This window comes from Magnolia sinica, chromosome 16, assembly GCF_029962835.1.
Source record: "Magnolia sinica isolate HGM2019 chromosome 16, MsV1, whole genome shotgun sequence".
NCBI classification, from domain to species: domain Eukaryota; kingdom Viridiplantae; phylum Streptophyta; class Magnoliopsida; order Magnoliales; family Magnoliaceae; genus Magnolia; species Magnolia sinica.
In genome coordinates this window covers 49,411,065-49,422,512 of record NC_080588.1, presented here as the reverse complement: position 1 = coordinate 49,422,512, position 11,448 = coordinate 49,411,065, and the positions used below count along the sequence as shown (strand labels likewise).

The 11,448-nt window shown below is 37.7% G+C and overlaps 1 protein-coding gene across 2 annotated transcripts; it reads left to right on the top strand.

Moving 5' to 3' along the window:
- The first annotated feature begins 435 nt into the window (after positions 1-435).
- Positions 436-11,448, top strand: LOC131229194 (stress enhanced protein 1, chloroplastic). 2 transcript variants are annotated; one of them, XM_058225083.1, is made up of 4 exons: positions 436-590; positions 712-819; positions 9,391-9,569; positions 11,162-11,448. In XM_058225083.1, the coding sequence occupies exons 1-4, from the start codon at positions 539-541 to the stop codon at positions 11,264-11,266; spliced, it is 444 nt and encodes a 147-aa protein (XP_058081066.1). In that variant the 5' UTR covers positions 436-538; the 3' UTR covers positions 11,267-11,448. The 2 variants fall into 2 exon arrangements, with proteins under 2 accessions (XP_058081066.1, XP_058081065.1); XM_058225082.1 differs by having other exon boundaries at positions 11,153-11,448.

Sequence of the window (11,448 nt, the reverse complement as noted above, 5' to 3'; positions counted from 1 at the left end):
AATTTTAGTCCATGGATACAAATATGAATTAGATCCAAATATCAAGTGAACCACACCACAGGAAACAATGGCCATCAAAAGTCCACCATTAAAAACTTCCTAAGGCCCACTGTACTTTTTATTTTTCATCAAACCTTTTGATAAGTTTATACAGACATTTATGAATGGAAAAGGTAAATATCAACTTGATCCAAACTTTTTGTGGCCCACGAAAAGTTTTTAACTGGCGTTCATTACTATTTCCTGTAGTGTGGTCTAATTAAGAGTTGGATCTATTTTATTTTTTTTATGATTCTCTAAAATGGGTTAAAACAATGGATGGACGGATTAGATATAAAAGAACATATATCAATGTGGGATTCATGGTCAGGGAAACACCCACTACGGTGTGATCCAGGTAACACCTAATCCATTCTCCGTCCAGTGCGTAAAACCGCCACGCCAGCGCGGGAGGAGAATGGATAAAGAGGGAAGAAGCTTGGCTGTAGTCCCTCTACATCTCCTTTGAAAAGAGAGAGAGAGAGAGAGAGAGAGAGAGATGGCCCAGGCAGCTCACGTCTCAGCTTCTCTATGCCTTTCGCTCGCAGGCGGTAATCTACGCGTCTGTCTCTTCCCACTAACTGATTTTTTTTCTTTTTTTTCTTTTTTTTTGGGATTTTATTTTAATTTCTAATACCAGAAATCTCACACCTTCATCTTGTCTACACACAGATGTTAATTCCACCAAATCAATCATACACGCTCGATCTCTCCCTCAAATCCTTTCCTCCAAAGCCCCCCGAATCGTCTCTTCTTCCTTCGCCCGTGGCTCTCCCCTCGGTAAGTTTCCCTGCTTTTCAGGCTCTATTTGGATGCACAAATACAATTGAATTGAATTGTGATAATTCGTAATGGCAAAGTAGCCCTCAAATTACAATTATGTGCTTTTCAAGTCCGACTTTCGAGTAATGTCATTGGAATTTCGTGGCAGTCATGTGAGATGTTTCCTACAATGTGTCAATGGACTATATCCGTTGGATCTGATGGGTCATGTTTGGTGATCCAAACAGCTGATCAACGGACTATATTTCAGCCCTTCCGATAATGACCCACAAAACAGATAATGAACTAGTCCATGTTCAATGGAAACAAGTTAAGTGAACAAAGGGATGAAATATGCCGATCTCAGATTTTCTTTTTTAGTTGCTCCCTATTCAGCGTGGCCCATTATGTAAACGGTTTGGATGTTTGAAACATGACCCCAGATCAATGGCTGTAGCCCTGTGTGTGCCAAGATACATCAATGTATCATAGCAAAACTCCACATGGAAGTGGGGAACAGTAAGTGGACTTGAGTATGCATTTTTTAATATCGCCTCTCACATTTATGGAATGAATTGAAAGTTTGGAGAAAGTGACAAATTTTCAATTTTAATATACACATGTGGTCCATCTGATGATCAGATTGGCCTTTTTTTAGACAAGGCATCTAGACAAGGGAATCCACCTAATGAGTAGCTTGGATCTTGAACACACATGCCAAACTGCCATCTGTGAGAGGTGAGTTTTGAAAATTTTACCTGCTTGAGGTCACTCGGTATTCTTCTTCCACTCTATTAGATTAATAACTGCAATCATGTTTGGTAGTGCGTCCTAACTCACCACCAACCATCATTTTATCGTCTAATTCCCATTTTTTTGCTCGGATGTTTCCATTGTAGTAGCAGTGTTTCTATGGAAAGTTATTTGCTTTGTTGTAATCCTCTTTTCTTTTATTGTTAAATTTGCTCACTACATAAATTATTTGGTCTACACAATTGTGATTTGTAACTCGTTGATTTTAGTCAAACTATGTAATAGACTATTAGATAGCACTTGATTGTAATCAATCTATGTGATAGTTTATTACATTTCACCAGTGGAAGTTCTATGCTCTCATTGCCGGTCCCCAGCCTGGATAAAGGGTTGCATCATGTTCGCAGCCAGTGTCAAACTTATGCTATCTTCCAACATGAATCTGATGGCAGAAAAGGATTCATGTAGCCGATCCATACTTAGTTGGGATATGGCTTAGATGATGATGATGAATTGTGATTTGTGAATTCTAGCAAAATAGAACATATTTGTATGAGGGATTGTACAAGGGCTAAAGGATAGTTCACCACCATTTCATAATGGCTACACAATGCATTCATATATGGACGACCAGAACTTCCAAAGCATGGGCCCCATTTTGGATGTAGCATAGCCCAAGACAATTATAGTGATTTACGAACCTAACCATTCAGCCAGTTGCTATCATTGTTTGGAGTATTTCCGATAGTATCTGTATCTCTAGCTTGGCGATACCGATAACTTTGGTAGTGATAACGATAAACTGATAGTATTGGAAATTCCAGGTATCGGCAATGTATCGCTAAGTATCGTCAATATTTTCGACTATGTAAATTCCAAGTGTTGCTTGTATCGCCAATATATTGATGTTGCTAATGTATCGCCAATATTCTCAACTGTGTAAATTACAGGTTTCGCTTGTATCGTCAATGTATTGGCAATATTTCAATAATATCACCATGTATCGATATGATAAAAATTTGTTTATTAAAAAAAAAATCATTTCAAAATTTTTTTATAGGCGCATGGTTGTATGCAGTGTTCAAATTGTCAACAATAATATTAATAATATTGCAATATTATCATTATTGCAACATGAGTGTTATAAAAACCAAACTTTAGTTTTCTTTCCAGTTTTCACATAGATTTGAATATCGGTATTGTATCGATTGATATGGTCGTATTGTATCCGTATTAGAATGAGACGATACGTGATACGGGGCCATATTGGCCCAATACGAAAAAATGAGTCTATATCAATCCGCATCGGCCAATACAGGGCGTATCAGCGCCGATACAGGGCCAATACAGGCCAAGGTGTTCCATAACGGCCACCACCATCACCTTTACGATATGGGGAATAATGGCTGTTACGGCCCCGTAATAGCCGTTACGGTCTCTCTTTTTTATTTATTGAAAAACCTTCGAAAAACCTGTATGTGCCCCGGTAGTATTGATTAAAAAGTATGAAAAATCTATGTCTGTCTTGTAATAAACCATTACGGGTCTATTACGGCCTTTATAGGGGACGTAACGTGCCATTAACAGTAATTATGGGTCATTTTTGTTCCATAACGGCTGTTACAGCCGTTACAACCCCATAATGTGTAACGGTTGCCACTATTACTTTTATGTAACGGCCTTTACGGCACACCATGATACAAACCAATATGAGCCGATATGCCCTTAAAAGCTCAATTTTGAATTTTTTCCAAAATTTTACTCGTCTCCTCTTTCTTTTCTTTTTTTTTTTCATTTAAACTATAGAGGTAGCTTAAAAACTCATTTTAGGCTAGATCTATACTTATTTTTGGATCAAAAAAATGATTTGAATGGTATTCGACAAATCGAAGCAAAGTGGAACATTATGGAAAAAATTGGAAAGAATGGTAAAGCTTCACTTTCTTTTTGATATTTTCATATTCTTTTTGTTGTATTTCAATGTAATGAGTTTTAATTCACCAAATCATACTTGATTTGTGTTCAATTAGGGCCCATTTGGTTGACCTGTAACAAGTCAAACCAACAGACAATATTCTCACCAAAGAATAGTTTGATACACCATCATATGCATATCAAAAAAAAAAAAGATTCTTGAATATCTTATTATTTTCTTTTTTTCCTGATATTTTTCTTAATTCTTTGGTTGAAAAAAAAAAAAAAAAATCAACTTATACGGGCTGATATGGTCCAATGCAGACTGATATCAATACATGGCCCCGTATCATATCATTTTTTGGCCGGGCCAATATGCCCCCCAATACCGATATTCAAAACCATAAGTTGTTAACAATTTTTGGATGAAATGTCATGTGTTGTCAATATTCTAAAATATTGATTGATGTTTGGAGGCAAGGTTGGATAGTTGGATGGATAGACGGGATGGATGGGATGGTTGGACTGATTTCTATAGCACATGTTTTTAGGCTTTCATAAAATGGAAACCTATTATGTATTCTTCTCTCTTCCTTTTTTGCAATTTTTTATTCCTAAATATGCAAATATGTGTACTTTAGCAGCTCCTGAAGTTTCACTGAATAATTCCATAGTTTTTCACATGTTTCGCCACATTTCCGATTATCAGCGATATCAATATTGTTTCCGTATCCTCCCCTGCCAGCAAAACTATTAGCGATATTGATACTTCGAACATTGGTTACTATCAAGTGGCAATATAAGAATATTATGGTCAAGGGTTAACAAGCATAATTAGATGGTTAAGACTGTCTCATCAGGAAAAAAAAAAAAAAAAACTACTTCGCATTAGTTTAGACTAAATTAGAGTAACTTGAAGGGTAATTTCATTTTCTTCACTTTGTAATGGTAATTTATTCCCATTCCTGCAATTCTGCTTCCCCTTTTGAAATGAATTATCATTATCTCGGGTAGGAGAAGTAATTATTAGGTTAATTATTGTAGTTCTATTTGATAGTGCATTCAAACGCACCCTAACAATTTGAATGAAAATCCTCAGAGTATCATAGAGGGAATTGCCTAATACTCTAAATAATCTGGATCACTAGGATTAGTTAATGGTATCTTAGATGACGTCCACCACCGTCTGGTTTTTCTACAATTATATTGCAGGGTAATGGTACCTTGAGAGTATCTAGGTGTATCGCACTCACACTGTTGCTTGTTACCTGCGTGGTGCTTGTACATGAAATCAGCATGCAAGATCGAACATGTGACATGCCTTGTCTTTACTTTCAATCACTGAGATTCTCTACCTGATATCTTCTCCGCTTAAACTGCTAGAGGATGATCTTTGGTGACAATTTTGAACTTGTTCTATGACTACCATATCAATTCAGCTTGATAAAATAGATGTAATATTTAAGGTCCTGTTCAGTTGCCACTTTATAAGTTCATCTCATGTTAACTAACAGTAACTATTTATTAAATATCGTAGTTTATATAAATTATGGGTAATCAATATCATTTTAATCCTTACCAAAATTTTAAAACAAATTTACCTTTTTCAATGGTAATTAGGTCATAATTAAAGAAAGTATAAAACAATATATATACACACACACACACACACACACACACACAGCAGCAGCAAAGAATGACAAGCAGTCAGCCCAAAACTCAAGGCGGGACAAAGATGATTCTCTAAAGGACAGTTCTGTAATACATAATTACCATTAACTAAAATGAGATGAACTCATTTTTAAGTGGCAACCAAACGGGGCCTAAACATTGTCTGGCTCCATTGCGATTTTATGTATAATGTGTATGAAATCTAAGATTTGAAGTTTCAAGTGTGGAGATAAAGAAAGAGGTTTGATAATCCCACAACTATGCATTCCAGCCCATGTTCATGCCAGAAAACCTGCCAAACTGGTGGTGTGTGAACATCCAAGCTGTTCATCTGGTGGGCCCTTCCATCTAGATGCTTTTGCCCAAAACTCAAGCCAGTCTATTTATCAGGTAGTCCACAGATTATGAAACAAATGCTGCTAAAAAGATACCTTAGCTATCCATTTATTTTGAAAATTGTGGCCCACCTGATGAGTAGATTGGCTAAGGTGGAACCCATCTGATGAACATCAGGGATCTCACACATTGTTTTCTTGCATGTTTGCCGGCATGTAGATGGGCTGGGAAGTGCATTCTTGCAAGATTAGCAAAACTCATGTTGGAACTTGCTTCCTAGGAAATGCATGCCATCTTATATATACACACATCTACATACATATGTATAGCCACGTCCGAGTCATTTTGTCACCCATACTTCCCACTTCCCTGTACTTGTATGTACATATATAGCACACGTGCCCAGTGTTCGAAATATCGATACTATCGGCCGATATTATTGTTATTGGCCCCCAACGAGACGATACCCAGGCGATAACGCCCGGAAGATACCAAAAATGCAAAAATTCAGATATCGCACGATATCGCCATGCGCATAGGTGGAGAATAAAAAAAATTTGAATTAGAAAAAAAAAAAAAAAAAGAGCAATCGGAGAGTACCAGCGAAGATTGGTGATCGGAGGTGGGCCATTATGATATATCTGTGGAGATTTCTCGGAGATTCTGGCGAGAAATCGGGCCAGATTGAGGAACCCCTTCCTCCAGAACGAGAATCGTCGCCGCCGCGATCGTCGGAATCTCTGCGTGTGTGAAGGAGAGGGAAAACGAAGAAGAAGGGCGCGGACATAGGGTGAAAAGGGGTTTCGATCGTGCGGTGGGTTACGGAGTACGCTCTTATCGTACTCAGTAAACTCAGTTGGGCCAACCTTTAATGTATGTAGTCTATCCACACCGTCCATCCGGTTTCCTTTCTAATTTAAGGGGTTGATACGTAAATTTAAGAATTTTAAGGGCCCACCGTAAAGGAGTCACTCTTTCCACTGTTTTTTATGGTGGGGTCCACTCGAGCTCTGGATCTGACCCATTTTTTGGCTCATGCTATAAAATGATCTCTTCAAATGTATAGACGGTGTGGATACAAAAAATACATCATGGTGGGACCCACGTAAGTTGGTCATGTGGCATTGGGGCCGTCAATGACGGAAACAGATTGGATACTCCCCTGACACTAGCCCGCGGATGATGGTTGGTGCTCTATGGGCCCCACAATAATGTATGTATTTCATCCATTCCGTTCATACATTTTTAAAGATCATTTTATGGCTTTATCCCAAAGGAAAACAATAGTGATTGGATATCCATCATTTAATTGTTCCTAAGGCCCACTGTACTGTTTATTTGACATCAAATCTATTGATTAGGTCATAAAGACCCAGATGAAGGTAAGAAACAAATATCAGCTAGATCCAATACTTTTATGGACCCCAAAAAGTTTTTAATGGTCAACGTTCATTACACACTGTTACCTGTAATGTGGCCCAGTTGATATTGGAATATATCTAATTTTTTGTTTAATATCATAAAATGATATATAAAAATAGATGGACGGCATGGATGAAACACATACATCATGGTGGGGCCCACAGAGCACCGACCATCAGCCATTGGCTGGTGGAGTAGCCAATCCGTTTCCGTCAATGACGGGCGACATGGTACGCTCGTACCAAGTAAACTCTGTTGGGCCACCGTGATTGCATGTGGTTTATCCACGCCGTCCATCCGTTTTAACTGATCATTTTAGGTGTTCAGCCCAAAATTGAACCATATCCACAACTCAAGTGGACCATACCACAGGAAATAGTGGAACTGTTAATTTCTACCGTTGAAACCTTTTTAAGGCTCACAGTGATGTTTGTTTGTCATCCAACCAGATATTTATTTTTTCCCTTCATCTGGGTCTTTATGACCCAATCAACAGATTGGATGTCAAATAAACAGTACAATAGGCCTTAGGAGGATTTTAATGGTGGATATCCAATCATTATTGTTTTCCTGTGGTGTGGTCCACATGAGATCATATCCCTATAATTTTTTGTATCAAGCACTAAAATGATCCATAAAAATGGATTGAACGGAATGGATGAAACAAATACATTATGGTGGGGCCCACGGAGCTGAGATGAATTGAAATCACAAATATTAACCTGATTCAAAACTTTTATGGCCACACGAATATTTCGACTGTGGATGTTCAATCCTTATGTTTTCAGCCCATTTGAAAATTGGATCCTGTTCATTTTTGGCTCTTTGTTCTAAAATGATCTCAAAAAACGGATGGACGGAGTGGATTACTCACAAACATCACGTTGGGCCCCACTTAAGTTTTCAGCGCCAGAACTTCCCGCAAATGGCTGCGCAAGAAATCCACATCCTTGGATTCTCAGGACGCGTAGCCAAACCGGCTACTAAAGTAATGTCACCAAGTTCTGTGGGGCCCACCATGATGTATGTGTTGTATCTACACCATCCATCCCTTTGGCCAGATCATTTTACGGCATGAGACAAAGAATGGGTCAGATCCAAATTTGGAGTGGACCCCACCATAGAAAACAGTGGAGAGAGGGACGCCCACTGTTGAAACCCTGATCATGGGTCCATTGTGATGTTTATCTAAGATCCAACCTATTTATAAGTTAAGACAGACATGGAAAAAGGGAAAAAACAACTTTCAGCTTGATCAAAGACTTTTGTGGCCCCTAGAAATTTTTAATGGTGGGTGTCACTCTCTCCACTGTTTTCTGTGGTGGGGTCCACTCGAGCTTTGGATCTGACTCATTCTTTTTCTCATGGGCTAAAATGCTATCTTCAAATGGATGGATGGTGTGGATACAACAAATACATCATGGTGGGCCCTTCAGAACTTGGTGATGTCACTTCATGTCTCCATCAATCATAAGTATATTTCTCAAATTTTACTTCTTCAGTTATTCTGTCTTTTCAATAAATTGGTTGTGTTTTAATACATGACCACGATATATTTATAAATATCATGCATCCAATTTAAATATAGTTGCATTAGTTCAGTTAAACATCGCATAACTTAGGACCCTATACAAAGGAAACTTATTATGTGTATATTTTTTTTGAGATGTTATGATTTAAAAGTGTGTATTAAGGGGTTTTTTAACAATCCCCAAAGTTTCATTAAAAAATTCAACCATTTTCCCAATGTTTCCCCATGTTTCCCAAAAAGTGCGATAAACTATGCGATACAAACGATATATCCCATGCGATAACCGATACGTATCTATATCTCAAGGGTGCGATACATGCGATACCGATATTTCGAACACTGCACATGCCTGAGAGAGAGGGGTCTTAAGTCAAACCGGTTAGGCCACAAGTTACAATCCACCCAGCAGATAACTTTCTTCCATATACTTGCAACATCCAATCCGTCCGATAAGTTGGCCCCATCATGAGGATTTCCTTATGCAAAAATCAGCGACATACACTAAGTGAGTAGTGATCCTTCTATTTTGCTATTTATCAATGGCTAGAATTATTTTTTTCTAGGTGTGACCCACCTGGGATTAGATGAGGCTGATTTTTGCACTAGATGATCCTCATGGTGAGCCCAATCTACTGGAAGGGTTAGATGTCGCTTTCACTTAAAAGGTTGGAAGTTATACACTGGGTGGACCATTACTTGTGGTCTGACTGGTTGGACTTGTGTGTGTGTATCCTCTCATCTTTCTTTGGGTGTACTAAATTGTTGCATGCTGAAAAGCCAACTACCCTTAATACAGAAACCTAAATATTTCTTCCAACTTGAATCAATGAGCTGTCATTTCTCATAACTGTCTTTCAAAATTATAGCATGGTTTGTTGTTCTCAAGATGTATCCTTCTATATGCAATTTTGCTGATTTCTTAAATTTAGTTTATGAATAGCTGAAGGTTGATTTTCTATCAGTTGTTTGGAGAACTTCTAGTCAAAGGAAATCCGAATGTAAAGCAACATCGTTTTCCGTAAGATGTGAGCAGAGTACAAAGGAGAGCAATAGTTTGGATGTATGGTTGGGTCGTCTTGCAATGGTTGGATTTGCATCAGCTATCACTGTCGAAATAGCAACAGGCAAGGGACTTTTGGAGGTATGAATATCCAGAAGCTAATTCTGATTTTTAACACATGGTTCGGATGGCCATAGGCCAACTTCCACAATCATGACTTTCATGTGTTTGTATGAGCTCCAAGTGGTGCAAGCCTCTATGCAATGCAGCGATTTCATATGCAATCACATTATGCGCATATGCCATAAGTATGCAATTATGCTATCACATACTCAGTATGCAATGGCATAATCTCCCAATGTATGCTATCAGCATAATCTCTCAACGGTGACTGTTGGGACTTTTTTCCCCCCTTTTACTCACCTGATGAGTGGACCATGTAGATTTTGAAATGCTTGTATTCACGTTGAAACCCATGCATTAATGGCTTCAATATTGTACATGTGTGTGCCATAGCTCACATGTTGGCCACCCTACCTATCGTTTTATTAGTTCTAAGATATTGACCTCCAAATGTGAAATCTCAATTGCATGCAGCTCTACTGTTGTCATCTGAACAACAATAACCTTACTACCCGAAAATATTTTTCTTCTAACTTGCTAGGATCCTGACCTTCCCCTTGTAACCCAACTTTTGGGCATCCAAACAAGGCATAATATGATGCCAAACGTGTTTTATGGAACTTATTTATAGTCTAATTGTTATTTAACATTGGAAACCATTTTTTGCATATCAAGAAGTATAATAATTCACTCTTTAATTAGTTTTTTTTTAATGGAAATATACTTCATTCTTTAGTTCTTCCAACCGAGTAATTAACCCTTATACATTAAAATATTTTTTTCTAACTAGCAATCACACCTTTGCCTAGCCACAACTTTTTGGACCTGTTGCCACCTCCTTTGTCAGAGTTAAGGATATGCATGTACAGCATGTGCAGTTGTACATACTCTAGATAGGTATATAGGTAGATTGGTAGATACACGTATGTCTGTTCTGTTAAGATTTCATACAAATCTCTATGGATCTCCAGCATCTTTTATATATTCCTATCATTCTCAATGAAATATATAGAACAATATTTTCTAAAATGTAGTCTCTAAAACTAGCATGGTACCAAAGCAGACATGGGCATTAATGGGCCGCGATAGATTGTTATTTACACAAGAGACTACATTGTGAAAACTATATTGTGACTACATTGAAAATGATTGGAATATATAGAAGAGGTGGGAGATTTGTAGAGATCTGTAGGAAATCTTAACAAATATATATGTATTCATCTATATACCTATCTATAGCGTGTACAGTTGTACATGGTGTACATGCATATCCTATACTCTAACATGTTAGTTTTAGTATATTTTGAGAATATTTTTCTGTATATTTCATTGAGAATGACATAAATGTATAAAAGAGGTGGGAGATCTGTAAGAGATCTTAATAGATATGCATTTATCTATCTAATACCTCTCTATAGTATATACATTTATAAATGCGTAGCACTTGACCGTGCGAACTAAATAAACAAGACTTTCTTTAGTCTCAAGCCTACATCGTAATTCTTACGCCATTACATGCATGTGTAGACATGCAAAACAATGATTTGATTCTGTAGCATGCTTGGAGAAACATTTAGTTTCATTTTTTTTTCTCCTTTGAGGTTTTGCAGAACTTTGGGCTTACAGCACCCTTGCCAACTGTGGCATTGGCAGTTACAGCATTGGTGGGAGTTCTGACTGCAGTTTTCATATTTCAATCTGCAGCAAAAGATTGATCACTTTAGAACCACCTGATGTTTTGGTCCTGAAAGATGTTTCTAGTTGTTGTTCATTACTTAATTTATTGTTGTTGAGGTGTATGAAATCATACTGTGAAGGATCGTCCCAAAGATGTTGTCATACAATGCATTGGGCTTGGGGAAAACATTAAATTTGAGAATAGGCACACATTACATTA

Bases quoted from the DNA above. Each gene is read 5' to 3' on its own strand.
- LOC131229194 (XM_058225082.1), top strand. From the start codon at position 539: ATGGCCCAGGCAGCTCACGTCTCAGCTTCTCTATGCCTTTCGCTCGCA. The intron at 591-711 runs GTAATCTACGCG...GTCTACACACAG, and splicing joins ATGCCTTTCGCTCGCAGGCG to ATGTTAATTCCACCAAATCA. The intron at 820-9,390 runs GTAAGTTTCCCT...ATTTTCTATCAG, and splicing joins CGCCCGTGGCTCTCCCCTCG to TTGTTTGGAGAACTTCTAGT.